The 26,561-nt window shown below is 58.5% G+C and overlaps 5 protein-coding genes and 3 non-coding genes across 8 annotated transcripts; 5 read left to right on the top strand and 3 right to left on the bottom strand.

The window, feature by feature from the left end:
• Nucleotides 1-306: 306 nt before the first annotated feature.
• RNF151 (ring finger protein 151) lies at nt 307-4,914 on the bottom strand. The gene is made up of 3 exons (XM_058570347.1): nt 2,758-4,914; nt 2,335-2,431; nt 307-1,690 (listed from the first exon to the last, which is right to left on the bottom strand). The coding sequence occupies exons 1-3, from the start codon at nt 3,012-3,014 to the stop codon at nt 1,205-1,207; spliced, it is 840 nt and encodes a 279-aa protein (XP_058426330.1). The 5' UTR covers nt 3,015-4,914; the 3' UTR covers nt 307-1,204.
• On the bottom strand, nt 4,513-4,638 carry LOC131423004 (small nucleolar RNA ACA64). The gene has a single exon (XR_009224178.1). It is a non-coding gene; the product is annotated as a small nucleolar RNA ACA64 (small nucleolar RNA).
• Nucleotides 4,915-5,042: 128 nt separating the features above from the next.
• On the top strand, nt 5,043-7,070 carry RPS2 (ribosomal protein S2). Its single transcript, XM_058570346.1, is given in 10 exon segments — nt 5,043-5,172; nt 5,175-5,297; nt 5,300-5,313; nt 5,400-5,489; nt 5,799-5,906; nt 6,162-6,294; nt 6,297-6,334; nt 6,417-6,580; nt 6,793-6,886; nt 6,975-7,070. Coding segments are annotated over 10 exon segments (879 nt in total). The 5' UTR covers nt 5,043-5,138; the 3' UTR covers nt 7,056-7,070.
• On the top strand, nt 5,961-6,094 carry LOC131422995 (small nucleolar RNA SNORA64/SNORA10 family). The gene has a single exon (XR_009224170.1). It is a non-coding gene; the product is annotated as a small nucleolar RNA SNORA64/SNORA10 family (small nucleolar RNA).
• On the top strand, nt 6,603-6,731 carry LOC131422996 (small nucleolar RNA SNORA64/SNORA10 family). The gene has a single exon (XR_009224171.1). It is a non-coding gene; the product is annotated as a small nucleolar RNA SNORA64/SNORA10 family (small nucleolar RNA).
• A 93-nt stretch (nt 7,071-7,163) lies between the features above and the next one.
• Nucleotides 7,164-9,691, bottom strand: NDUFB10 (NADH:ubiquinone oxidoreductase subunit B10). The gene is given in 5 exon segments (XM_058570345.1): nt 7,164-7,325; nt 7,535-7,674; nt 7,927-8,065; nt 9,472-9,541; nt 9,543-9,691. Coding segments are annotated over 5 exon segments (531 nt in total). The 5' UTR covers nt 9,621-9,691; the 3' UTR covers nt 7,164-7,221.
• A 2,101-nt stretch (nt 9,692-11,792) lies between these two features.
• On the top strand, nt 11,793-19,739 carry RPL3L (ribosomal protein L3 like). Its single transcript, XM_058568897.1, has 11 exons — nt 11,793-11,995; nt 12,097-12,223; nt 12,625-12,952; nt 14,374-14,542; nt 15,983-16,118; nt 17,435-17,621; nt 17,716-17,876; nt 18,082-18,183; nt 18,756-18,851; nt 19,074-19,193; nt 19,486-19,739. The coding sequence occupies exons 1-11, from the start codon at nt 11,793-11,795 to the stop codon at nt 19,540-19,542; spliced, it is 1,686 nt and encodes a 561-aa protein (XP_058424880.1). The 3' UTR covers nt 19,543-19,739.
• A 190-nt stretch (nt 19,740-19,929) lies between these two features.
• MSRB1 (methionine sulfoxide reductase B1) lies at nt 19,930-24,544 on the top strand. The gene is made up of 4 exons (XM_058570348.1): nt 19,930-20,105; nt 22,020-22,168; nt 22,507-22,621; nt 23,682-24,544. The coding sequence occupies exons 1-4, from the start codon at nt 20,051-20,053 to the stop codon at nt 23,711-23,713; spliced, it is 351 nt and encodes a 116-aa protein (XP_058426331.1). The 5' UTR covers nt 19,930-20,050; the 3' UTR covers nt 23,714-24,544.
• Nucleotides 24,545-26,561: the final 2,017 nt, after the last annotated feature.

Here is a 26,561-nt window from a genome sequence, read left to right on the forward strand (position 1 = left end):
GAACTCTGCCTCGGGGCTCACGGTCTGGTATGAGAAATAACGCAAGTAAATGAATAGATCAGGTAATTTCATAATTATTCAAATATTTATTGAGCACATTCTATGTGCAAAGCACTGTTGTAGGCACTTGGGCGACACCAGAGAGGAAAACAAAAACCCCTGCCTTCCAGTAGCTCACGCGCTAGTGGGGTGAGGTCTGGGCAGAGGAGGCGGGTGAGTAGTGCTGTGGAGAGAATAGATCTGGGCAAGGGATGGAGTGGGACAGGGGGCACAATTTTTTTTTGTGTGTGTGGGAGATCAGCCCTGAGCTAACATCCATGCTAATCCTCCTCTTTTTGCTGAGGAAGAGCAGCTCTGAGCTAACATCTATTGCCAATCCTCCTCCTTTTTTCCCCCCAAAGCCCCAGTAGATAGCTGTATGTCATAGTTGCACATCGTTCTAGTTGCTGTATGTGGGATGCGGCCTCAGCATGCCTGGAGAAGCGGTGCGTCCGTGGGCACCCGAGATCGAACCAGGCCACCAGTAGCGGAGCTCCAGCACTTAACTGATAAGCCATGGGCCGGCCCCTGGCGGGTGGGGGTGGGGGCGAGATTTTAAGTGCGGTGGTGGAGGAGGCTTTGTTGAAACGGTGACACCTGAGCAAAAACCTGAAGTCGGTGAAGCGGGACCCTGTGGTTATCTGAGGGACCGGTGCCTCTGCTGAGGTATGGACAGTGCCAGGCCTGGCGTTTAGGAGGAGCAACAGAAGCCTGTGCGGCTGCAGGGAGTGAGGAGGGAGGAAAATAGAAGAGCAGCAAGGTCAGAGACGGTCATTGTGAGGAATTGGCTTGTACTCCGAGTTCAGGGTTTTGAGCGATTCGTGCTGCTGGCTGTGAAGCTGATAAACAGATTGGTAGAAAGTCACTGGGAAGGAGACAGAGAGAGGATGATCCGGAAAACCTCTGCGGGGAGTAGACATTTAAGTGGAAAGAAGAAGCCAGGCAAATGGAGAGCGAGGGGAATAGCCAACTCGAAGACCCAGTGGTGGGAAGGAACGTGTAGAGGTTCAGGGAGAAATGCCGAAGTGTCCCTGCGGGGTGAAAGTAGTGCCTGGAGAGGTGGGGAGGGGTGTGGGCACAAATGTGATAAGGGTGAGGCCAGCAAGCACAGAGGTGCGTGGCGGGGCGGGCAACGCCTGGGCTCCACATTTATTTACCCCTCTATTTACGAGGTACGTTGGCGCTGGGCCCCCCACACCTCAGCCCCAGCGCTGCCTTCTGGGGTGGCCTCGGCCTCCTCCTGGGGGGCACCCACGAGCAGGGCGTCATCCTCCTCCAGGAAGTCTCCGAGCTGGGCCAGCTGCCAGCGGATGAGGCTGGTGGTGCGATGCACCTTGCGCATGCGCTGCAGCAGGCCTAGCACCAGGGTTCGGCTGCGCTCCTGGCGCTGGCTCCAGACGTCGCGCAGCTCGCGGTAGCAGTTGTGGCGTGCACGTTCAGCCGGGCCCAGGGTGGCTCCGCAGCCCAGCGGGCAGCGCTGCTGGGCACCATGCAGGCAGCGCTGCTGGTGATCAGCCAGGGCTCTACGCGGCACCAGTGCCGTGCAGTCCTCATTGGGGCAGGCCATCAGCTCAAACGGGCATGAGTCCTGGTGCCTCTTGCGATGGGCCAGGGGACATGTCACCAAGCAGCCAGCTTCGGCATTCTTGCACTGGAGGTGGGGGAGAGCACCGTGTGAGCCAAACCAGGTCTGTCATTGCCAGCCCATGAGCTGCCGCCCGAAGCCCCCTGCATCCCCCATCCATGACATTCCAATGACCATGAACTAGTGAACTGGGAGTCTCCCAGACTCTCAGCAATGATGTGGTGGAGAGGGGGACAGATGGGGAAATGCTTGAGGTGGGAAGAATCTAGATCTCTGAGAGGAGAGGGGCAAGGCCTGGGGCTTGAAGAACAGGGAGGTTCATGGCTGGTTGGTCTGGTGGGTTGTAATGTATGCCAGACTTCTTTTTTTTTGGACCTCAGTTTCCCCATCTATAAAATTAGGGGGCTGGAGAGTAATGGCCAGCACAGCAGACATTTCATCCTCTAAAAACCCTCTGTAATCCCTATTTTACAGCTGAGGACTCAGGGGCTTGAAAAGGTTAGGTAACTTGCCCAAAGTCACACAGCAAGTAAGTGGTAGAGTTGTGACTCAAAAAGCCAGGTCTGAGGACCATGAGGCTGCAGTCTGTGCTGGCAGAGCAGAAACCCTCAGCTCTCTCTGAGGCCGGAATTCTCCTCACCCCCTCTCCTGGCCCCGCCGCACCCCCAGCAGGGGTGAGGAGGGTGTTGGGAGTGGGCACTTTCAGTTACCTTGACTTCCAGACGGCCAATAGTTTTCCAGAGTTTATTCACATGGACCATCTTTCTCCATTTCACCTCTTTCCTGCAGCATGGACAGGTTTTCTGTCTAGAAGGAGACATGAGTTGGGGTGAAGTTGGGACTGGGAAGGGAGCAAGTGGCAGCAACATGCCTCCCCTGGTGGTCCCTTTTCTCTAGCTGGAAGAGGCATGAGAGGGCTTGATAGGGAGCTCTTGGCTTTGAGGCTGGGGCCAGGGGCTGCAGATACCACAGGGTGAGGGGACCCACATATTTTAATGTCCCAGGAGATTTGGCAGCTGAATCTTATGGCCATCATGACCCAGTGCTTTGCAGACCTTCCTCTCTGTTTTGGGCCACTGGAATGGCCCCAGCCCTGCCCCTGCCCTCCCAGCCTCTCAGGTGTCCAGTGATACCTGGCTAGCCACTGGAAGATGCACTTCTTGCAGAAGACGTGGCTGCATGGCAACCTCACTGGCCTCTTGAGAACCCCGTGGCAGATGGAGCACAGGAACTTGCAGTCGGGAGGGCTGGCGAAGAGGTTGAGATCATAGCCGCCACTCTGCAAAGGCCAGGCCAACATCAGGACCTGGCTGGGACCAGGATCCGGCCCCCCACTCCACACACTCAGAGGGAGACCCCAGGAAGCTTTGGGTAGTGAAGTGGGCCACATGAGAGCCCCAAGTAGAGGGTTGGGTCAGCACTCACTTTGGAGGGGCAGCTGTGAGGGTTAAGACCCCCCACATCTACCAATCCCTAGCTGGGGAAGCTGGCCTGGGCCTGAAGTTAGACCTGCCCAGAGCCCTCTAGGTTACCTTGTCCCATGTGGGAGCCTGTAACCCACTGTCCACCCTTTCTCAGAATGAGGGATGGGGTCTGGCTCTGGGCAGGTGTCTGGAGTTAGGCACAAATCTAAGGGCCAGAGGTAAGAAGGTCCCGGGCTCACCATGATCTGTGTCTGTCTGGACGGCTGCTCCACTGACCCCCAGGGGCTCAGGAGCCTCCATTTCACAGCAGGAGTGGGCCGACCTCACAGTGGTATTGTCTAGCTCAGGCCAATCACAGCCCTGGTCCAGGGCCCACTGGGACCCTACACCACCTGGCCTTTGCTCCCCTCTCTAAAGGGTCACAGAGGAGGGGTAGGGGAGCCCAGATCTGGGACAGGTCCCTGGAGCCCCTGCGTTGGGGGTGGCTAACAAGTGATCCCTAAGCAGTGCTAGGCCAGGAACCAAGCTTCTGGGTGCTGCTTCCCCAAGGCTGAAGCTTCAGCAGGAATGCAGGTATTGTTTCCCCCTCCTTCCTCAGATAGTGCTGCCCAGGTGGCCAGATCTCCAAGAGCTTCAGACACTGACCCATCATCAGGTATCGTAGGATGGAAGACCTGTGGTGCTAGCTTCACGATACAGACCAGGGAAGTGAGGACCAGATTCTCATGCAACCTGCAGTACCACAGCAGGGGGGCCTAGCCTGTGGGAAGGCCTCCCAGAGCAGGCAGTCTCCACCCATCTGGGCAGGCCTGAGAGAAGGCATGAGGAAATGAATTACAACCTGGGAAACCAGCATGTTCGCAGATCAGAAAACTGCAGGTGCAGTACTCCTGAGCGTTGAGCTCCTCAAATCCAAGACCCTAATCCTGTCCTGAGAGCAATAGGGAGCCACTGCAAGCCTTTGAGCTGTGCATCTTACACTCCCATCGTTGCTCGTGGTTTGTAGGCCCAGCCCAACCAGCTCAAGTTCAAGGTACTTTATGTGATGTGGAAGGTATGGGGTGTCGATAGACACATCAGTTTCAAACCGGGCTCCGCCACTTATGGAGTGTGGGACCTCAGGAGTCACCTGACAACCCCCAAGACCCCAGTTCTCCCCTGGTGTGGCATCCACAGCCGAGTTGGGCTGGCCGGAAGAGGTGTCCTGCTAGGGTCTCCCCTCCACAGCGTCAACAGATGCATTTTCCAGGCTGACAGGAGGGCGGACAAGAACACCCACACACAAATGAGTCAGACCAACACTTTTATTGGAAAAGAAGGAGAGCAGAGACCCCGGCCCGCCCCCCGCAGTCCTGGCGGCGTCGGCCTCAGGCTCGGCATCCGGGAGTCCTGCGGGCAGAAGACAGGGTCAGGTGTCAGAACCCAGAGCACGCGAGCGGCCGCACCGGGGCCTGGAGTGGCGGTGAGTGTCGGGACCTGGGTTTCACCTCCCCACACCGAGAAGTGGGCGGTGAGCTGAGGCCTCCGGTGGCTCTGGGCGCCGAATCTCACCCACGGCCACGGCCAAGCCGCAGGTGATTTTCAACCAACGCCGATCTCCCGACCACCACCCAGCGACGCAACGGACAAAAACCAAGAAAAACAGACACACCTGCAGCCCGAGAGACAAGTCTTCGGCAGCGCGGGCATTTATAGCAGCTCACACGTCACGCCGATTCCGGGGCCGCAGACCCGCAGGCAGGCAGGCGCGCGCAGAGCACGGCGGGGGCGGGGCCCCGAAGAGCCAATCACAGGCTTCCTTATAGGCTCTTACGTACTCGTAATGGGGAGGCCGAGATCTCGCGGCATTTAGTGTGATATAAAAGCTCCCTCCCTGGTGCCCTCGTTCTTCTTCTGCGGAAAAAACACGTGAGTGGTGGGCTTGGTGATAGCGGTGTCTAAGCTTGGGCGGCGGGAATCCGCTGGCGTCGGGCGGGGCCCAGGTTTGGCCCGTACGCACACTCGGGGGGAAGCCCCGATCTGGGTGCCCCGGGCTGCGGCGAATGCCAGGGCCTCACTAACTGGCTGGTTCTTGTCGCTCTCTTCAGCAAATGGCGGATGACGCCGGTGCTGCGGGAGGGCCCGGAGCCCCGGGGGCCCTGGAATGGGAGGCCGCGGCGGCTTCCGCGGAGGCTTCGGCAGCGGCGTCCGGGGCCGGGGTCGTGGCCGTGGTCGCGGTCGTGGCCGAGGCCGCGGAGCTCGCGGAGGCAAGCCGAGGACAAGGAGGTAGGTCTGGGCTGCGTTCGTGGGACGGGCCCGTGGGCGGCGCCGGGCAGGCGGTCCTGGTGACCGGCGCCTTTTCCCTCCTCCAGTGGATCCCCGTCACCAAGCTGGGTCGTTTGGTCAAGGACATGAAGATCAAGTCCTTAGAGGAGATCTATTTGTTCTCTTTGCCCATCAAGGTAACGCGTGGTCTTTTTCTTTGGGCGGGGCGTTGGGCGGATGCGGTCTCGGGCAGTCTCATCTGGCCTGGGGTCGAGGGGCGAGGTCTGCCATTGAGGGGGCCCCAGGTTCCACGTTTGAGAGGTCGCGTGAGTGTGACGGTGTCCCGTCTGACAGCGGAGATTCAAGCTGGAGAGAAAAGGCCGGGCAATCGGAAGATCAGTTCTGCTAGGAAGCAGAGTGAAGACTCCCAGTGAGGAACATTTTGAGACGGTGTTTGCTTTAAACTTGCAATTGAATGTTTTTGTCACAAATCTTTTTTCTTTCAGGAGTCTGAGATAATTGACTTCTTCTTGGGAGCATCCCTCAAGGACGAGGTTTTGAAGATTATGCCGGTGCAAAAGCAGACCCGTGCTGGCCAGCGGACCAGGTTCAAGGTATCGTAGCCATCGTGTGTCTTCTGGGCTGTTTCTGCCAAGGGGTTTTGTGAGACTCTCTCAGCTCTGCATGGTTACACTTGTTTTCACACGTGTGGCTTTCGTAATCGGGAGAGAGAGCAAGGATCTTCTCGGGACCTCAGATTGGCCTCATGGTGGCTTATCTTTCCTTGAGGGGCGCAACAGGCCCTGGGGAGTGGTTACTGATGCTGTGCAGGGCAGTGGACCACCAGCCACCTCAAAGTTTCTTCACAGGCTTTTGTTGCCATCGGGGATTACAATGGACATGTCGGTCTGGGTGTTAAGTGCTCCAAGGAGGTAGCTACTGCCATCCGTGGGGCCATCATCCTTGCCAAGCTCTCCATCGTCCCCGTGCGGCGAGGCTACTGGGGAATAAGATCGGCAAGCCCCACACTGTCCCTTGCAAGGTAGGCTGGGTGGTGGCGATTGATGGGGCCTGCAGTAGTGGTGCAGACTCTAGCCCTAGTCTGCTGATTCCTCTCTCCCTAGGTGACGGGTCGCTGTGGCTCTGTGCTCGTGCGTCTCATCCCTGCTCCCAGGGGCACTGGCATCGTCTCAGCCCCTGTGCCCAAGAAGCTGCTGATGATGGCTGGTATTGATGACTGCTACACCTCTGCCAGGGGCTGCACTGCCACCCTGGGCAACTTCGGTAAGTAGCTCACACATGGGCTGTGGCCTCTCTCAGCTCCACTTAATCACACTGTGTGTGTGGTTGGTGTATTTTCAGAGAGAGAGAGGAAGGCCCTCCTAATGCACGACAGACCGGCCCACAGTGGCCTGTCTGTTCCTAGGAGTGCGACAGCTTCTTTCATCTGGGGTCTGTCTCAGATGAATCCATCAATTTTCTGATCTTTTTCCAGCCAAGGGCCACCTTTGATGCCATCTCTAAGACCTACAGCTATCTCACCCCTGATCTCTGGAAAGAGACCGTGTTCACCAAGTCTCCCTATCAGTATACTGTCTGCCCAATCCCCTTGTCAGCCTAGGCGAGTGCAGAGGCGGGCAGCATGTCTGGTTATAACTAAAGCTTTGTGTTTCTATTTCTAGGAATTCACTGACCATCTTGTCAAGAACCACACTAGAGTCTCCGTACAGAGGACCCAGGCTCCAGCTGTGGCTACCACGTAGTTTTATACAAGAAAAATAAAAAGTGAATTAAGCCCGTTCAAATAGTTGTCTCTTGTTTAAGGCTTCTCAGTGTGTTAAGGTCAGGGGCTGAAAGTGATCCCAGAATCACAAACAGGTTTCATGAGCCTTTATTGTAAGAGCCATAGTCATGTGAGGGGAGGCTGCCTCAGGCAGCAGCAGCCTCTTGCGCGGCTTTTCTCTCCGCCAGCATCCTCTGCTTCTGTTTTGCCAGGCACTTCCTGGCAGAATAATGGGCCCCCAGGTCATGATCTGAGAAAGAGATTGGGGGAGGGTTATCATGGGGACAGGTCTTTTCTGACAGGTATTGAGCAGAAAGGGGACCCCAAGGCACAGTGATTCTTCATGTGAGAACAGACTGTTTTAGCAGAACTTTTAGCCCATAGCTGTGGAGACTGGATAGAGGGTTGGGGAGTTGGGTGGGCAGAAGCAGGGATCAGGCCAGGTAGGGGCTCACTCACAGCGGTCCTGGTAGGCCTTGGCCACCTGGGTGAACTGCTCCAGCTCCTTGGCACAGTTCTGCCTGTAGCTCTCACCTTCCCTCTGCTGACAGGCCTTGAGTCTCTCCTGGATAATGTTCACGATTTCTTGATCAACTTTGCTGAAAAAAAAAGGAATAAGAAAGGTGGCCTACAAGGAATCCTTTCCCTGTACCCAGGGAGAAGAGAATGAAAGCAGGACCTTGGAGCCCTGTAGTCAGGCCCCTCCACCCCTAAGATCTGGCCCAGGAGGCATTCTTGCTGGCTGACCACCATCCCATGGTACCCCCAGGGAATGATGGCCCAACAGGGTGTGCTCGCTGTGCAGGGCTCTGTTACCCCACTCAGAACGGGAGCCCAAGGGCAGGACGTACTAGTCTCTTCTCCATTGCATTTCTGCTTCAAACATGCACAAGATGTCCTTTTCCTTGCACTCAGTGATATCTGGCACGCGGCGGAACTGCCGGTGGTAGTAGTAGTACCGGTTCTTTGCATGTTGCTGCTCTATAAACTCTGCAAAGAGAAAACCCCAGACTCAAAGGCCCCCTTGGTTTGGACAGGCCATAGGTGGGATGGGTTCTTAGTTTTGTTTCTCGTAAGCTGTGGAAGGAGCAGACTTCCCAAATGTTCTCAGCTTTTACAGACTGGCAGTTGAACTCTCAAAGGGCTGTGGGCTGGCACAGACAGTCCTGGGAATGATGGGCTACAAAGGGTGATGTCTACCATTTATGCAGAGCTTCCTGGGAGCCAGGCACCATCCTGTGTGCATTATCTCTCTTTGTCCCCACAACAACCCTGTGGCGCAGGTCCTTACAGATGGGGCTGAGGCTCAGAGAGACGGCTGGATTCAGAACCCACTCACTGCTACAGGTCCAACTCAATCGCCCACAAGCACCAGGACTCCACTGTGTAGCTAAGAGGCCCAAGAGGGAGGCGCCAGCAGAGATTCTAGTCCCAGTTCTGCCACTGCTGACCTTCCGGCCTCAACTTCCCCATTGGTAAATTAACAAGTTGAACCTGGTGAGATCTCACCCATCCAGATATATAAGACGCTTTTTAAGAAACTGCTACAAACAAGAGCGGGTCCACTGCTGTGCCTTTTCCAGACCTTGGGGGTCTGGTTTGCTAACTTTATCCTCCCTAAGAAAAGGGCCACCAGAGCATGCCATGCACCCCAAATGTTTTGTTGTTGAACAAATGATCTGATTAATTAAATGCATGTACAAATCACCTGGAACTAGTGACTGAGGGCAGAGCGTCTCCTGCTGCTGCCCCATGGAGCTGGCTGAACCACAGACTGGGCAACAAAGAACCATTTTAAACATTCGCCTTGTTCGGACAAGAGATGGGGGAACTTGGGCAGCTCTCAAGCGCGGGCACACACAGAGGACAAGTCACAGCACATTGAGCTTCAGGGGACCTTGCCATCACCTAACCATCCCAGTCATTTTGCAGGCGTGCAGAGAGTTTGGAGAGAACCCCCTCATTTCAACACCCATTTGCTGACCACCTACTGTGCACACCGCAGGATGCAAAGCGTGCAGGGAGACCGGGGTCTAACAGCCTCAGGACACAGATGCTTGCGATGCGCAAAAACACCTAATATTTGGGCGAGGCCGGAAACCAGGGGTGCGTGGAAGGCTCCCCAGGCTGCAGGGGCCGAAGAGCAGTGAGGGGTCCTGAGGTAGGAGGGGGGGCGTCCCAGGAGGCGAGGCCTGGGGTGCATCGGGGGATCCAAGGAGGCGACGGGGCCCGCAGGTCTCCGGGTGGGGGCCCCGGGGGTGCGGCGGCGGGTGGTCACGGGGGAGAAGCCCGTGGTGCGGCGGGGTTTCCAGGCTGGGCGACGGGGCCCGGGGGGCGGGGGACTCCGAGGGGCGGCGGGGGGGGGGGGGCGGCCCGGGGAGCGGCGGGGCCGGTACCTCTCACGAGGGTCACGGGACGGTCCACGAGGAGGTCGAAGGCCTTGGTCAAGTAGGTGATGGGGTTGGGCAGCGAGGTCTGCGGCGAGGGGCGCCGGTGTACGGCGTGGGGGCTCGGGGTACACGTCCTTGTCCCAGCTGTCCGGCATGGCGGCGGCGCGCAGCGGGGTCCGCTCCCGGACGCGTACCCCCGGCCTCCGCCTCTGTCCCGCGGCCTAGCTCGCCCGCAGCAGAGGACGACCGAAGGAGGCCGCGCCTGCGCAGGGCCGGCGGCGCCCGCGCGGCACCATGGGACTTGCAGTTCGGCCGGCCCACCCACGTGTGGGCTGGGGAAACGCTCGCAGGGCGGGCGCCGTCAGCTGGGACCGTGGCGCCATTGCATACGCAGCCTCCTTCCTCGAACTCTGTGGAGCGCCTACCACGTGCTGGGTGCCGGCCTCGGCGCTTGGGAGACAGCGGTGAAGGAAACAGGCATCCCTGCTTACGTTCTAAGAGGAGACACACACGGGAATAAGTTCATTCAGTTCTGACGGCGTGCAGGCACGTGCCGAGTGCAGCAGGGAGTATATGAACACGGCTCGGCTCCTCTGGAGAACTCAGGCCGGTAGAGTAAACCAGTAACACAACTAAGTCAACAAATAGCACAAACTACCAAACGCCCTACTCTTCCAGGAAGCCTTCTTGGATTGCCCATTCCCCTCAGCCCTCTCTGGGCTCCACTGTGCCTGTCAGGGCCTCTCATGGACTGGCTGATGCCGGTGAGCTTGCAGGGCCTGCCTAGGCCAGAGCGGAAGGTAGGGCTTGCCTTCGGGACTCCCACCCACAGGGAGAGGTGGCTCCTACCCTGGGCGCAGGGCGCTCTGCTCTGGTTCTGATGGTTCCACCCTGGCCTTGAGCACTGTTGTGCCCCCAAGGCAGCTCCACTGACCAGGGCCCTTCTGGCCACCTTCTGTGATCTCCATACCTGGCACGGCCCCTGGTGGGCACCAGGGAGGGTACTGGTCACTTCCTGCCCAGAGGCTGGGGCCAGAGACACAGAGCCAACTCTAAGGACGCACAGAATCTGGAGTCACAGATTGTCACAGAAATGTCACAGAAATGTCAAATCTCCAAATCATGAACTCAGAAACACACTGTCAGACCCAAAGAATTGTAACACTGGCCTGCAACGTCAGACTGAACAAGGGGACCCAACGGAGGCAGGCCGGAGCCGCCACCGTCGCCATGACCCTCGGTAACCAGCGCGAGCTTGCCCACCAGAAGAGTGTGAGAAAGCAGAGGACTCAGATAAGGGAAAGCGCCAGATGACGGCTCTTTGCTGCGCCTGGCAACAGAGGGGCTCGCAGATCACATGGCAGAAGCAGAGAAAGGCAAACGAGATGGAGGAACCCAGGCAGCTTTGTGGCTTCGTGCCCAACCCTCTGGCCCTGGCCTGTGTACCTAGAGCCAGTCCCTCCACGCCCTGTGTCCTATAGCACTCCAGGTCCTAACACCGATGGCAGTCCCTTTGCCCTGAGTCTGCCGGGTCCCTCTGCGCTTCCTTCCCTCAGGTGGCCTCTTGCCTCCTGGGCCACTCTGGACACTTTGAGGGGGTTACCCCTTCCCTGGGATTTTATTCCCGGGGGGCTTACTCTAAAGTATTGAAGCAGCTTTGTTACTCAAAAACAACAACAAAAACAACTGTAACATTTTAGTAGCATAGCATCTTAGCATGGAGCAGTGCAAAATCCACAGACCCTCAGAGACATCTTAGGCCTATGAAACTGATGCTACAGCTACAGAACTTCATAATCATAGCATCTTTGAATCAAAAAATAAGAGATTTCAATACCCTTGTCATTCAAAACTTAAGTTCATAAAAGTATCTAAATGTCCTTGGCTCACAGCTGTTAGTCAAGGATCTTGAGGGGCGGGCCCCGTGGCTTAGTGGTTAAGTGCGCGCGCTCCGCTGCTGGCGGCCCGGGTTCGGATCCCGGGCGTGCACCGATGCACTGCTTCTCCGGCCATGCTGAGGCTGTGTCCCACATACAGCAACTAGAAGGATGTGCAACTATGACATACGACTATCTACTGGGGCTTTGGGGAGAAAAAGGGAAAAAAAAAAAAAAAGGAGGAGGATTGGCAATAGATGTTAGCTCAGGGCCGGTCTTCCCCAGCAAAAAGAGAGGATTAGCATGGATATTAGCTCAGGGCTGATCTTCCTCATACGCGCACACACACACACGCACACACACACACACACAAAAGGGATCTTGACACTGAATCCCGGCCCTGGATCCTCCGGGCAGAGTCAACCTCCCCATCCCCCCCCCCCCCCCATGATGCCCCAGCCCTGCTGTTGTCCAGCCCCAGCTCACAGCTCTCAGGACAGGACAGGAATCCCCTCTGCCTCAAGGCCAGCAAACCGGACTCAGACTCTCCTCACGGCAGCTGCCCGAGAGAAGCCCCCCGGCGGGGGTTTCTCCACTCCCCACCATGCCAAGTTGTTCCTGTCCTGGGAGGGTCACACGAGGCAGAAAACAAAGTGAGTGGGACCCAGTCCCTGAGGAAAGGAGTGCCAGCCCTGGCTCCAGGTGTCCCCACCGCAGGCTGCCTGTCTGATGCCCCCACTTTGCCCGGCCCCAGGCCAGGCCTGCTCCTGGCACCAGAGCCCATGCCTGCCTCGGGAGATGACCAAGCTCCCCTGCCAGGGGCTAAATCTGGCATCTGGCTGCCGTGTGTCCTGGCCCTGCCACTCGACCTCCAGCGCCTGGTAGGAAGGCCTCTTCCCTTCCTGACCTCCAGGGAGCGGCTGCCATGGTCAGTGGGCTGGGGGGGCTGGAGCAGGAGCAAGCTGGCTTCCTGGGGAGGGGCAGATGGGCTTCTGGAGTCTCTCCCAGCAGGGTCAGTCCTTGGGCCTGTGAGGGAGTAGGTGACTGCAGGGGGACAGGAGGCGGCCAGAGCTCGGGCTGCCAGGCCTAGAATGGGCAAGGAGATGGACAGATGGCAGTGGCCTCCTGCCCCTGTAGCCCTTGGCCACAGTGTGGCCTGCCTCTCCTGGGCCTGACCCAGCTGAGCCCACTGAGGCAGGAAGCCTGTGGGTGAAGAGGGCTTGGTGCTGGCTCCTTCCCTAAGACACTGCCCCTGGGTGAACGTTCCCCTCCTTTCCTGTAGACAGATGGGAGAGGCACTGAAGACCACCAGGTCTCAGTCTGGGTGTCTAGCTCACTTCTCTGGAGCTGGGCTCTGGGACCATCCGTCCCCACCACGGAGACCCCAGCTCTGACCTCCCTTCCCTCCTGCCCCCAGTCCCACCGGAAGTTCTCCGCCCCTCGGCATGGACACCTGGGCTTTCTGCCCCACAAGAGGAGCCGCCGGCACCGGGGCAAAGTGAAGACGTGGCCGCGGGATGACCCCAGCCAGCCCGTGCACCTCACGGCTTTCCTGGGCTACAAGGCCGGCATGACACACACTCTGCGGGAAGTGCACCGGCCAGGGCTCAGTGAGTGGCCGCAGGGGACATGGGGGGCGGAGGGCACAGGGGGAGCATCCCTGAGCGCCAGAAACCTGGAGAAACTTCCAGATGCTAGGAGCCAGACTGGGCTCTGGGAGGGGCCGCAGCCCTGGCAAGGGTGAGGCCCTGCCCCTGGGAACTGTGGTCAGGGTGCTGACTGTCATCAAGCGCTGACCACTGGCCACCCTCGAGGTGGATTCTGTCATTGCCCCCACGTTACAGATGAGACAGTGGAGCAGTTCTGAAGCTTGCCAGCCGCCCAGTTAGTAGGCAGAGGAGCTAGGATTCAAAGGCCAGTGCCCGATATGCTTTTCATCTTGAGATCATTGTAGATTCACACGTGGTTGTAGAAAATAATACAGAGAGACCCCATGTACCCTTCACCCAGTCTCCCTCGATGGAAATTTCTTGTAAACACAGTAACGTGTCACAACTGGATACTGATGTGGATACAACCACCACCTTATTCCGATGTCTCCAGTTGTGTGTGTATTTAGTTCTGCGCAGTTCTGTCGCATATAAATATGTGTACCCACTGCCTCAGAACATCCCATCCCCACACAGCTCCCTCCTGCTGCCCTTTTTAGCCACAGCCACCCAACCTTCTGGTAACCACTCATCTGTTCTTCATCTCTCCTAATATTTATTTATTTATTTATTTTTGGTGAGGAAGACTGGCCTTTAGCTAACATCTGTGCCCCATCTTCCTCTATTTTGTATGTGGGATGCCGCCACAGCATGGCTTGATGAGCAGCGTGTATGTCTGCGCCTGGGATCCGAACCTGCAAATCCCAGGCCGCTGAAGCAGAGCACACGAACTTAACCACTACGCCACCAGGCTGGCCTCCTTTCCTAATATATTTTTTGAACATACTTCTTTTAGTTTGTATCAGCCTCAGTAATAACAGCTATAAAATCATGGGTTTTGTACAAGTTATAGGGTTTTTTCCTAGAATTCATTGGCATACATTCGTAACTATTAAAATAAAAAATGCTCGTTTGTGCTCCACTCAAGGAGGCTCAACCCTACTCTTTGGGGTACACTTCCCTAGCTCTTGTTCTCCCAGCCCATTCCTGGATGATCTGGTGGGGAAACTGAGGCAAGCAGCAGGTAGGGCCTGGCCTGAGATCTGAGTCAGAGCGAGCAGGGACCACCCATGAGCCCTGAGCAGCAGCTGCTCCCTGCCAAGGGCAGAGCAGGGAGAGAAGAGGCAGAGAGCAGGCCAGCTGAGGGCTGGGGGTAAGTGTGGGCCCAACTCACCAGGGCCTCTGTCCCCAGCAGCCCTGGGGCTGTGGTGCTCCATCTTCCCTCGGGCAGAAAGGGCTGTAGTTGGGTCTTCCACTCCATCCTCCTTCCCCATGGGCCCCAGAGGCCCCTCTCCATGCCCCTGTCTCTGGGTCTCATCCAGAAATTTCCAAGCGGGAGGAGGTGGAGGCAGTGACGATTGTGGAGACGCCGCCTCTGGTGGTGGTGGGCATCGTGGGCTATGTGGCTACCCCTCGAGGCCTGCGGAGCTTCAAGACCATCTTTGCAGAACACCTCAGCGACGAGTGCCGACGCCGCTTCTACAAGGACTGGTGAGGGCTGCCTCAGGTGGACCGAGCGTGGGCTGGTGGGACCACAGGGGCTGGGCGGGCCCTTCACTCCCCAGTCCTGTGCTGGAAAGATGGAATGATGACGGATGGGGTACGCAGGAGAAGTGTCAACAGTGTGTGGAAGGCAGGAAAGTGTGTGTGTGTGGAGGAGTACCATCACTTCAATAAAAGATGAGTACTAGAGAGCTGGAGAGGAAATTGGGACAGGGAAAAAGAAGAAGCAAATGTTCTAATCTTCAGGGTTAATTAGGGTACTAATCTAATGGAATGTCAAGAGTTGGCTCCGAGCTTCCTAGCAGCCAGGGTGAAAAGGGAAACAGCTAGGGCCGGCCCCGTGGCTTAGCGGTTAAGTGCACGCGCTCTGCTGCTGGCGGCCCGGGTTCGGATCCCGGGCGCACACTGACGCGCCGCTTCTCTGGCCATGCTGAGGCCGCGTCCCACATACAGCAACTAGAAGGATGGGCAGCTATGACATACAACTATCTACTGGGGCTTTGGGGGAAAAAAAAAAATAAATAAAAGGGAAACAGCTAACTGACGAGCTCTTCTCATCAGAACGAAAGACATTCTCAGGCCTCATATCTTCCCTGGCACTAAGTCCTGAAAGGGAAGGCCCACCTGCCTGAGGAACCTCACAGATACCCCGCTCCTTACAGAGGCAGAGGCACAGCCCAGCCCTGGCCCTCTCTGGGAAGTGACGAGCTGGGGCCCCAGAGTCAGAGCAGGATGTGTGACCCAGGCCAACAGCTGACCTCTTAGAGCCTCGTATCACCCCTTACACATACCTCGGACACCATCAAATGGAGATGGGAGTGGTCCCTGCATCACGGGGCTGCTGTGGGATTAGATGTGCAGCATGTCAAGTGCTCAGCACAGAGAAAGTGCTCGGCAAATGCCGGCTGGCCCTGTTCTCGCTGTTTCTGTTGTTATCAATTTGCCCCTCACCCAGAGGCTCTGAGCTCTGTGAACCCTGCTTTCTTCATCCGGAAAATGGGGATAATAATGTCCATCTTTCAGAGTTCTGGCCAGTGCCGGCTGTTGGCTTGAGAAGTGGGATCAGCAGCCGTAGCAACGGGGGCAGGTGGCCACGGGGGCAGGTGGCCATGGGGCCAGTTGGCACGCACCTTCCCTGAGGTCCTGCACAACCGCCACTCACTCTCAAGCTCTGGGAGGCAGGGAGGGCGCCCACTTTACAGAGGAGGAAACTGAGGCCTAGAGAGGGAGGGACAGTCTGTGCTTAAAGATGGCGACTGGAACCAGCCCAGGGACACCAGCGGTGGCCTCCCCCAGGAAGGCAGGAGGGAGGAGGGAGACATCTACTGTTCTAAGACCCCTGCCTGGGGGCCCGCGGCGGGCGGGGGCAGGGCCGGCCCGGGGAGCGGCCCTGCTGGCCCCTCTGAGGGCCCGCTCTGCGCGGCTCAGGCACAAGAGCAAGAAGAAGGCCTTCACCAAGGCCTGCAAGCGGTGGCACGGCAGTGGCGGCAAGAAGCAGCTCCAGGAAGACTTCGCCGCCATGAAGAAGCACTGCAAGGTCATCCGGGTCATTGTCCACACCCAGGTCAGCCCCTGCCCCCTGTCCACACCCGGTTAGCCAGCCTGCCCCCCGGGCCCCCGCCCCCCAGCTTTCAGGAGGCCCGGCAAGTGTCAGCCTAAAAATACCAGAGCTCCAGGCACAGCCCCAAAGTGTTGCTGACCGCCACACAGCCGCCTGCAGCCCCGGCGGTGGAACGCTGGGCATCAGTGTGCTCTGAGGGCCGTGGGGCATCAGCCACGCCCAGTGGTCAACCAAGGTCCCGAAATGTCCCGAAGGGCCTGGCTCTCCTGCCAGATGTCCGTGTGGAAGGCCAGCCACCTCCTTCGGGTTCTGGCCCAGTGTGTGTGAGTCAGCATTCTTCCATTGGGTCTGGCTTGATGTGGGTTGACAGATTACCCACACCCTCTGGCTTACTCTGGAGCATTCCTTGGCGTCTTGTCCTCAGGGAAGCTTTCCCTAGGCCTGGAGCAGCCACCCTGCCCCTCCCCTCAGTTACTCTCACGTTGCAATTCCTGGTGATGTGTGTCACTGGTTAACGTCCATCTCCCTCAAGAGACTTGAGCTCCGCGGGGGCAGGGGCCACGGCTGCCTGTCCAGTGCTGTACCCCAGGACCCACCAGAGCCTTGTATGCAGCAGGTACTCCATAAGGACTTGTGGCTGAGCACTATGCTGTGACCTGTGTCCCTGCTTCCCCCTGTGCATCCCCACAGCCTGTGCCTCACATGCAGCAGCAGAGATGTTTAAAAATATGAATCAGATCATGTCACGCCCCGCACTTGGAATAAAACCTGAGCTCCTCCTGGTAAGACATGCCTGGCTAGGCCCCTGCTCACCTCTGACTCCATCCTGCTCAACATGGTCTAGACACACTGGTCTCCTTTCTGTCCCACCAGTTCCCCAGATCTTCCCTGCCACAGGGCCTTTGCACATGCGAGTCCTTCTGCCCCAAGTGTGCTCTCAGATCTTCACCTAGTGGCTCTGTCTTGTTATTGGTGTCACCTCCTCAGAGAGGCCTTCTGTGACCACCCTAGGTGCAATAAGAGTCCCTTCCACCCCTCCAATATTCCGTCAGAACACTTCGCCCTCTCCAAGAGTTTACTCGCCTTTTGTCCCCCAACTAGATGGTGGCTCCATGAGGGCCAGGACCCTGTCTGCCTCATTCCATGCTGTATCCCCAGTGCCTAGCACAGAACATGGCACATAGCCAGACCAGAGCATGGGAACATCTGCTGAATGAATGCATTTGTGAAAGCCTGCCACAGGTCACCAGCCGGTCATGCCATGTGTGCACATGGGGGTGTGACCCTCTGGGAACCGACTGGCCGTGCCATGCCTGCAGATGAAGCTGCTGCCCTTCCGGCAGAAGAAGGCCCACATCATGGAGATCCAGCTGAACGGCGGCACGGTGGCTGAGAAGGTGGCCTGGGCCCAGGCCCAGCTGGAGAAGCAGGTGCCGGTGCACAGCGTTTTCAGCCAGAATGAGGTCATTGATGTCATTGCTGTCACCAAGGGCCGGGGTGTCAAAGGTAGGGCCAGGTGGGGATGGCAGCTCTGGGAAGGCTGCCTGGAGGGTGTGGGGGCCAGACTGGCCTCTCAGCCACCAGCCTCTCCCCCCTGCAGGGGTCACGAGTCGCTGGCATACCAAGAAGCTGCCTCGGAAGACCCACAAGGGGCTGCGCAAGGTGGCCTGCATTGGTGCTTGGCACCCAGCCCGCGTGGGCTGCTCCATCGCCCGGGCTGGGCAGAAGGGCTACCACCACCGCACGGAGCTCAACAAGAAGGTGCGGCCATGGTCCTCGTGGTGGGGAGATGCCCTGACCCAAGCCCAGGGGGTGGGGGTGCATGACCCAGACACTGCCTCTCCCCTGGAGGCTCTGAAGTGCCCCCACCAGCGCCTGGGTCTGAGCACACGCGCTGATGGGTGTGGACACGCCACTGGCCCCAGAGGCCACCTGCTGCCCCCAACGTGCCCTGTTCTCCCGGCAGATCTACCGCATCGGCCGGGGGCTGCACATGGAGGACGGGAAAGTGGTCAAGAGCAGTGCATCCACCAGCTATGACTTGACCGACAAGTCCATCACACCGCTGGTGAGAGTGGGCGGCCAGTTTGGCGGAAGGGGCCCGGCGCGCAGGTGTGGGGCAGGTGTGTGGGGTGCTGCCCTGCCCCCAGAGCTCAGGCACCAGCGAGCAGCCGCCTGGGTGGAACAAAGCCTTGCTGTTCCCACATCCTCTGAGCACCTCTGCAGACGGCTTACACTCCAGCTGCTGTCACAGGGTGTAGGGTGCAGCAGCTCCGACTGTGGCCTTGGAGTCAGGCCGCGTGGGCTCAAACCCCAGCTGCAGTATGCAGCAGCCATGGGGCCTGGAGCAAATGACTTCCCCCTCTGTGCCTCAGTTTCTCCCTCTGTAAGATGCAGATTGTTAAATGAGATAATGACGGACAGGACTTAGGTTGTGGCTCAGATGCTGCTCTGTGCCTCAGTTTCTCCCTCTGTACGATGCTGCCCTCGATCAGGTGATCGAGGGTGTCACCCCAGGCCACGGGGCTGGCACTGGCTCCTTCCAATCACAGCATGTGGGGGGTTCTCCTGGGGATCCCAGCTGCCCCCTAACTCGGCCGCCCCTTTTCCTGGCCTGGATCCTGACCCACCTCCCTGCAGGGCAGCTTTCCCCACTACGGGGAAGTCAACAACGACTTCGTCATGCTGAAGGGTTGCATCGCGGGCACCAAGAAGCGTGTCATCACACTGAGGAAGGTCAGCATGGTGGTGGGCCGGGGAGCAGGAGCCCCGTGGGCTGTGAGAGGGTCAGGGGGACGGCCTGCCCTGTCCTGGGAGGGGTGGGGTTGGGAAGAGCAAAAAGGGAGGAGTTCTGGCAGGAGGTGAGTGAGTGAGACCTTCTGGGTGTGGGCTGGGGTCACGGGAGGGGGTGGATGGGGACCTCCTGTCTTGAAGATCTCTTTTTCCACGGATCCCCAGTCCCTCCTGGTGCACCACAGCCGCCGGGCCCTGGAGAATATCGAACTCAAGTTCATCGACACCACCTCCAAGTTCGGCCATGGCCGCTTCCAGACAGCCCAAGAAAAGAGGGTCTTCATGGTGAGCCCACTCCCCTTGTTCTCTGGCGCTCTGACCCAACATCCCACCTGCTGGAATGAGGAAGCTGGGGCAGATGGGGGCAGCAGGGACGCCCCTTGCACTTTTCCACAGGAGGTGGCTTTTAGGAGTCCAGCCCTGGGCACTGATTCTTGCTGGAAAAGAGGGGAAGGGAGGGACCGGCCGTGGGAGGGGCGGCAGGGCTGGCTCTGGGTGACCCAGGCGGCTGGCCAGGGGCAGTATTCCGGGCTAGACCCTGGAACTAACGCTCCTCCTGTCCCCTCCATCCCCACAGGGTCCCCAGAAGAAGCATCTTGAGAAGGAAAAGCCGGAGACCTCAGGAGACTTGTAGGCGGCACTGGGATGGAGGGAGCCCGAAAGAAGAGCGGCGCGACCCCTGCCTGTCCCCCCTAATAAAGGCCGGAGGCAACTCTTCCCGTGGTGTCTCAGAGTTGGGGGCACGGAAGGGCCGGCCGACGGCCAGTGGCTGCGGACTTAGCACCAGGGCAAGCCGAGCGGCCGCGGCTCTGAGGGTGCGGCGTGGCTGCCACGCCAAACCCAGCTGGTCTCAGCGGCGCCCCCTGGCGCTAGGGGCGGGGCCGGGCGGCAGGGGGCGGGATCGGGGATGCGGCAAAGGAGCGGTCCGTGGGCGGGGCATGCTGGAAGATGCGCGGGGTGGGGGTGGGGGGGGTCCTCGGGGGGCGGGGCACATTGGGGGCGGGGCCTCCTGGAGGAGGAAGCCGGAGCCCTTGTTCCGGGGAGTGATCGGTCCTCGGGGGAGGCGGACGCAGGCCCCGGGATCGGCGGTCGGTGGCCTCGGGTCTGTAGGCTGCGGGGAGCGCAGCGTTCTCGGGGGCGCCATGTCGTTCTGCAGCTTCTTCGGGGGCGAGGTTTTCCAGAACCACTTTGAGCCGGGTACGACCTGTGACCTCCTGGAGGACAGCGGGGCGGGGGCGCGCATTAGAGGGGCGTCGCTGCCCTGGGGTGGTGATGGACCCCGCAGCCCCGGGAAAGGGCGGCGAGTGTGACCGCGCGGGGAGGAGCGCATACGGGCAAAGGGGATCACGAAGGAGCGAGGGGTCTGGGGGCCCGGAGAGGTGGTACCTGAGGGGAGGGGGACATTAGAGAGACGCGGTCGCTGTTCTCGGGAGGACGGGCCTTGAGTGTGAGCCTGGCGGTTCCCGGGGGAACCTGTGGGGTCAGGGTACATGGAGGTGGTGACGGGTCAGGATATGGACTTCAAAGGGACGCAAGGAAGGTCTTGTCCAGGGGCAGCTCCTGGGTGTTACCGCTCCCCACTTTCCTCCCGGTTCCCGGGACCCGCGCGGTACGCCGGCAAGCACACAACGACCCTTCGCATCCGAATGTGCCTGCCTGGGTGCCTCCCCCACCTGCCCATGGCCCTGGGGTTGTAACCAGCAGTGCCGCCAGGCCACCAATGGCGAGTGAAGTTTGACCAGACAGCCTGGGCGGGGGTGGGGGGCGTGGGGGTGGTTTGGAGCATGGCCAACTCTCAGCCTTGGCCCCAGGCTTTGAGAGGCCCTGGTGAGTTCTCTTCTGGGCTGTGCTGCCTGGTATGGACTAATTTGGTAAAACCACGCCCACAGGCAAGACGAGGGCAGTGACCCACCTGGGGTGGGATCTGTTGGGTGTCAGCCCTCGAGGAGGCTGCGCTGGGACACCAGGCATCTATGGGTGCTAGCTGTGACATAGGACTCTCTGGGCAAAGCCCTCCCCTGAGACCCTCTGGCTGTGGGACCCGGGGTTGTCCTCAGCTGCTCTGCCAACACCGAAACTCCACTCCCACAGCAGCTCTTGGTTCCCTTTTGCTTCCTCCTCCAGTTGCTGGTAAAGGTTGAGTAGTTCAGAGACTCCAGGGGAGGCTGTCCCCAGGCCGGGCAGTAGGTGAGGAGTTTCCTCACTCCCAAGCAGTTCTTGTTCTGCCAGTCAGTCTTGCAACCTTTTTTTTTTTTTTTTTGGTGAGGAAGATTAGCCCTGAGCTAACATCTGTTCCCAATCCTCCTCTTTTTGCTGAGGAAGACTGGCTCTGGGCTACCATCTGTGTCCATCTTCCTCTACTTTATATGTGGGATGCCTGCCACAGCATGGCTTGACGAGCAGTGTGTAGGTCCGTGCCTGGGATCTGAACCTGCGAACCCTGGGCCACCAAAGTGAAGCGCACGAACTTAACTACTATGCCACTGGGTGGGCCCACAACCGTTTTTTCCCCCCTTAAAGTGATCTTTTGGGGCTAGGTTAAAACCTGTTCTCCTCCCTGGCCCTCTGTCTTCCTGGGCCCCCTCTCTGGCCTGGAGGCCTTTTCGCTGGGACCATTCTCTTCCTGGGTGGAGAGCAGGCCCATGCTGGGACGGCCACTTGGGAAGGGAGGCGGGCTAGGTGGCAGTGCTGGCCATATCAGAGCCCCCACTATGTGGGGCCTGCTGGGGCGGGAGTGCTGTGTCCTCATCAGACTGCCTGGGTTCCTTCCTGGCTGCACGCCCTCTAGCTGAGTGTTCTGTGTCCCCGAGCCTCAGCTTTCTCATCTGTAAAGTGGAAAGGTCTGAACACAGGGCTCTTGAAAAGAGGCAGTGAGAAAAGTGTGAAAAGTGGCTCTCCTGGTCTCTGGCACATGCTTAGAACCACTAAATGTGAGCTCAGTGATGTGTCTCCCCCACAGACCCAATACCCAGGCCTGTGGGTGGCTTGTGGGGCTGTGGGGAGGGTGTGCAGCCCACTCTGTGAGCGGGGATGGTGCTGTGTTCTCCTGGGTCCGAGGATTTGGGAGCTCATCCCAGAGACATCTGCTTTTGCCTCTCTTTCCGCCCGCAGGCATCTATGTGTGCGCCGAGTGTGGTTACGAGCTCTTCTCCAGCCGCTCAAAGTACGCACACTCATCCCCATGGCCGGCCTTCACCGAGACCATCCACGCTGACAGCGTGGCCAAGCGTCCAGAGCACAATCGGCCGGGAGCCTTCAAGGTGAGTGGCAGCAGCAGGGGGCGGCGAGGGGGGTGTTGGCCAGGGAGGGACGAGAGCTGGCCGCCTTGTCCTTCCTTCTGCTCCCCCCACAGCTCCAGGGGCTTAGAGTCTATCTGTCCCAGGCCTCTGGCCTCAGCTGGGGGAGCTGCCACCCCAAACTATTGGGCGAGCCTGGGGTCCTGGTGGGCCAAGGGACACAGGATGGCTTTCCTCTGAGGGCTCCAGGATGGAGGTCGGCCTCTTCTACCAGCAGTTACCTTGGGAAAAGGGCCTGGGGAGGACACCATCTGCTGGTGGCAGGAGGGGCCATTGCTTCAGCTGTTTTGTGGTCTTCCCAGGTGTCCTGTGGCAGGTGTGGCAACGGGCTGGGCCATGAGTTCCTGAATGACGGCCCCAAGCGGGGGCAGTCCCGCTTCTGAATATTCAGCAGCTCACTGAAGTTCATCCCCAAAGGTGAGCTAGCCTCCGCCAGTGGGCACAGGCCCCTGGTACATTTCAGAGGCCCAGGGGCGGGGGGCACACTATTCTTGTCCACTTACAGTGACAAAACATGGAGGCACCAAAGCACGCTGCCCGGGACCTGCCCAGGGCCACTCCAGAAGGCGGCTAGAGGGCAGGGACAGGGGGGCAGATGGCCTGCCTCTTGTGCCTGGTTGCTCATCTCTACCCCCAAACAGGGGCATCTGGGGGTGGATGTGGTGAAGGGTTTTCTCCAGAGGCCTGGCTCTTCCCTGTGACTGGAGTGGGAGGCAGGGCTGGGCAGAGGCTGAGGACCAGGGCTGTGTGGCTGTGGGCTTGTTCCTCAGTCTCTCTGAGCCGGCCTCCTCCCTATGTAGCGGGTGCGATCGCAGAGCCTCCTCCACAGGCCTTTGAGGACAGCTGCGTGATGTGGTGCACCTGGGGTCCTGCACATAGTGGCGGCTCCAATATGCGTTCCTGAGGGTCGGATTCTTGTTTTGATCATTTGTTTGAGGAGCTGTTGTCATTTGTAGGCATTTTATCTGGGCTCAGCCTCCTCTCCAGCTCCTCGCTTTCCTGTCCACAGAGGCTCACGATCACCACACGTCTGTCTGCACACACAGCCTCTACATTACCCTCCACGCTTTGTAGCTCAGATCCTGGCTCCTTGCTTGCCGCCTGCAGGCCTGTGGCCAGGCCCTCATCTCGGTTTTCTCCTCTGTAAAATGGGATTGCTAATAGTACCTGCTTGCTGCCATCACCGCGGGGTTAGGCAAGAGTGCCTGGAAGGGCTGGTGTGTGGTAAGGGTGCGAAAATGCTTTTGTCTTTTTGTAGCTATTCGTCCTCCATCCATGTGGAGGAAGGAGAGACTTGGGGTTCTCCTGCAGGTTTTGGGGAGCAAAACAGGGCACCAGACTCCCCCAGGCTGGGCGTCTGGGTCCTCCCAGCCCCTGGCCTGCAGGCTGGAGCAGGAGTGGGACAGCTCAGGGAGCCGTGTCTGAGGCATAATTTAGCAGTGACGTGTTTTTCTCTCCTCTCCCTCCTTTCTTTCAGGCAAAGAAACTTCTGCCTCCCAGGGGCAGTAGGCAGGCAGCCCACACCCACCCCGGAGGGACACTGCACTATGGCTACACTCTGGCCACCCACCGTGGAACTGGGACCCCAGACGTTCAGACAGGGAAGGGGGGTTGGCTGAAACATCAGGAAGGCTCCCGAGGCCTTGGCCTGCACAGATCCTCCTTGGGAAAAACACTGGTTTGCTTGTACCCGCTGCCGGACGGGCCTGCAGGGCCCAGCTGTGGGCTTACCTTAGCTTTCTGCTTAAACTGGAGTCTGAGGGGGTGGCCTCAGGCTGAGCTCGTCTTTGAATGACTGTGTGCCCCCACCTTCTCTGTCTGGACTCACCCCTGTGGGGCCCAATTCTGAGATGGGCTCTGGCCCTCGCCAAAGCTCGCGCCCATCTCCCTGGGCTGTTCTAGGAGACAGAATGTAAATGGAGGCGGCCCCAGTCGGCTGCTCCAGCCCCCGTCACTGCATGATTCGCTCTGGTTAAACCCTTCCAGGCAACCAGAGTGGTGACAATCCGTGACCCGCTGGGGGAGCAGGCTGAGGGGACGGACTCCTGGTCTCTCAGCTATGAAAGGAGAAACCCTGAACCCGTTTCACAATCTTTGCGGCTGCAGCTTACCTCACTCGGGCTCCGGAAAGCAGCTATTGCTTCATTACCTCGACTGCACGAGGCCGGGACCCTGGGGCTCGCAGGCGACAGGTCACACCTTCCCAGGAGACCATGACTGTGCCTTACTGCACATGCTCTGAAGCTCTTGCCATCTGAGAGGGTGGGTGATGTGAAGGTCCCCCCATCTTGATTCCTCTCTGGAGTTATCAGGAGGCGATCAATAAACAAAGGAAGCCCAGGTCTGCTGTCTGTATTAACATCGGGGATGCCCGGCCACCAGCGTCAGGCTCTGCACGGTTGTTTCATTTGTTCCACAAATATCTATTGAGCATCTGCTCCGTGCCAGGTAGCGGCCTCAGTGCTGGAGACACAGCCGTGAGCAAGATAGACGGGGCCTGCCCTCAAGGTCTTATGGTGTTGTTGAGGAGACAGTAAGTTCATGTCAGATGATGATGAAGGTCGTGAATAACTAGAGCAGAGGAATGACACTAGAATGTGGGGAGGGGGTAATTAGGGGGCTAGTGCTCTGGCCCCAGTGGTCAGGGAGGAGGATGCTAAGGAGGGGTCATCTCAGCTCAGCAGTGATAGGTGAGAAAGCAAGGAGAAGAGCTTCCTAGGTAGCACACAGCATGTGCAAAGGCCCTGAGGCAGCATGCCCCAGGCCCTGCAGGGGGAGGTATGGAATGTGACCCATGAGAAGGCGTGCTGTGCTCCAAAAGAACCACATGATTTTTCCAGTTTATATTGACAGAAATATGGGGAAGACGTGTGGGAATGGATATAAGGGGTGGGATAATGGTGGAAGGAACGTAAAGTTGGGTCAGGCTGAATTTATTGCTAGAGGCGCACTCAGCAGAGATTCTGGATTTAATGTTGCAGCTCAGGGGTTTAAAATGGCTCTAACAGTCTGGTTGGTTGGTTGGCTAAAATGTGGACCAAATGGTGGCCCCCAATAAGTGGGGCAGAAATGCCAGCCCTGCCTTGGTTAATAGAGGAAGGGGTCCAGAGGCTCAGGGAGGTTGGAAGGTGAGGGTGGATTGTCCAGTAAGACCCGACTCACCCACCGGGGAGGGTCCAGGGGACACACCTTTGACCACGACTGTGAGGAGCAGATTTGCGCGGGGAGTCCCAGCACTAGCAGAGCCCTGTGGTCGCTCTTCCCTGTGGGCCAGAAATGACAGGGGAACTGCTGCCACTGATTTGCGCGACCTGGGTGCAGTGGGGGTCATTGGATCCTAGGGTGGCAGGGCCAACTGGCAGCACTCAGCCGCTAAAGGCAAGATGGGCATGGTGACCGGAATGGACAGCAGAGTCAAAGCAGCAGCCAGGATGGTCCACGGCAGTGGCTAGTTGATCATGGTGCTCCTACAAGTGACACAGATGGGACGCCTACTGAATTCTTATCTGTATGACCAGAAGAGTTCGAGGTTGAATGGACAAAAGTCTAACTGGAACATAAAAACAGAGTCATGACCTCTCAATTCCCAGACGAGTCAATTTACAGACCCAGAACTTGAATGAACCGGAAGTGGGGACCCCTTGAGGAATGACCCTGCTATAGTGCCAAAAATGTATATTGTTAATCTTTCTCCCAGCCTTCCCCAAAGGGACTTTCCCCAGGGTGACTGTGCACTGGGGAAAGGAAGTCAGCAGACATAGCAGACTTCCGTTCACTGGCTCTGGACTCATACCAATCCCAGGAGAGACACGTCACTGTCAGAGTGGGGCTCACGGAGGTCAGGTGGTCAGTGGAGTCCGTTAGCTCAGGTCCGTCTCACAGTGGGTCCAGTGGGTCCCCAAACCCATCCTGTGGTTATCTCCCCAGTTCCGGATGCATCATTGGAATAGACATACTCAGCAGCTAGGAGCATCCCCATAGCGGGAGGAGGGAGCGTGCAGGTGTGAGGACAAAGGTGGTCGGATGAGGTTGGAGGGGCTGGTGGGGGGGGTAGAGGAAAGGGGAGAGGCTGGCCTGTTCAGCCTGCTCACTCCTCGGTGATGGGACTCTGCCCCTCCCTTGATTCCCAGCCACAGGCCAGGGGCCCCTGCTCTGGCGTGGGGTCGCTGGCCTGTGCAGGGGCTGCTGGCTCACTTGCTTGGCATTGGCAGGCCTCCAGTGCACTGTGTGGTCTTGGGCGGAGCTCTTAACCTTCCTCTACTGAGTGGAACCCAGTCTGTCTCCTTGTTGGGTAAGGGCACCAAGAGCCATGGGGGGCAGGGCAGCGGGTGATGTAGACACATGGATTCCGAGTGCA

Source organism: Diceros bicornis, chromosome 26 (assembly GCF_020826845.1).
Source record: "Diceros bicornis minor isolate mBicDic1 chromosome 26, mDicBic1.mat.cur, whole genome shotgun sequence".
Lineage (NCBI taxonomy): Eukaryota > Metazoa > Chordata > Mammalia > Perissodactyla > Rhinocerotidae > Diceros > Diceros bicornis.

Excerpts from the sequence above, each read along its gene's own strand:
- RNF151 (XM_058570347.1), bottom strand. The coding sequence starts at position 3,014 with ATGTGGCCCACTTCACTACCCAAAGCTTCCTGGGGTCTCCCTCTGAGT. Across the intron at positions 2,432-2,757 it reads ATCTTCCAGTGGCTAGCCAG|ACAGAAAACCTGTCCATGCT; the intron begins GTATCACTGGAC and ends GTCTCCTTCTAG. Across the intron at positions 1,691-2,334 it reads TTGGCCGTCTGGAAGTCAAG|TGCAAGAATGCCGAAGCTGG; the intron begins GTAACTGAAAGT and ends CCCCACCTCCAG.
- RPL3L (XM_058568897.1), top strand. The coding sequence starts at position 11,793 with ATGCCCCAGCCCTGCTGTTGTCCAGCCCCAGCTCACAGCTCTCAGGAC. Across the intron at positions 11,996-12,096 it reads CACACGAGGCAGAAAACAAA|GCCAGGCCTGCTCCTGGCAC; the intron begins GTGAGTGGGACC and ends GCCCGGCCCCAG. Across the intron at positions 17,622-17,715 it reads CAAGGGCCGGGGTGTCAAAG|GGGTCACGAGTCGCTGGCAT; the intron begins GTAGGGCCAGGT and ends TCCCCCCTGCAG.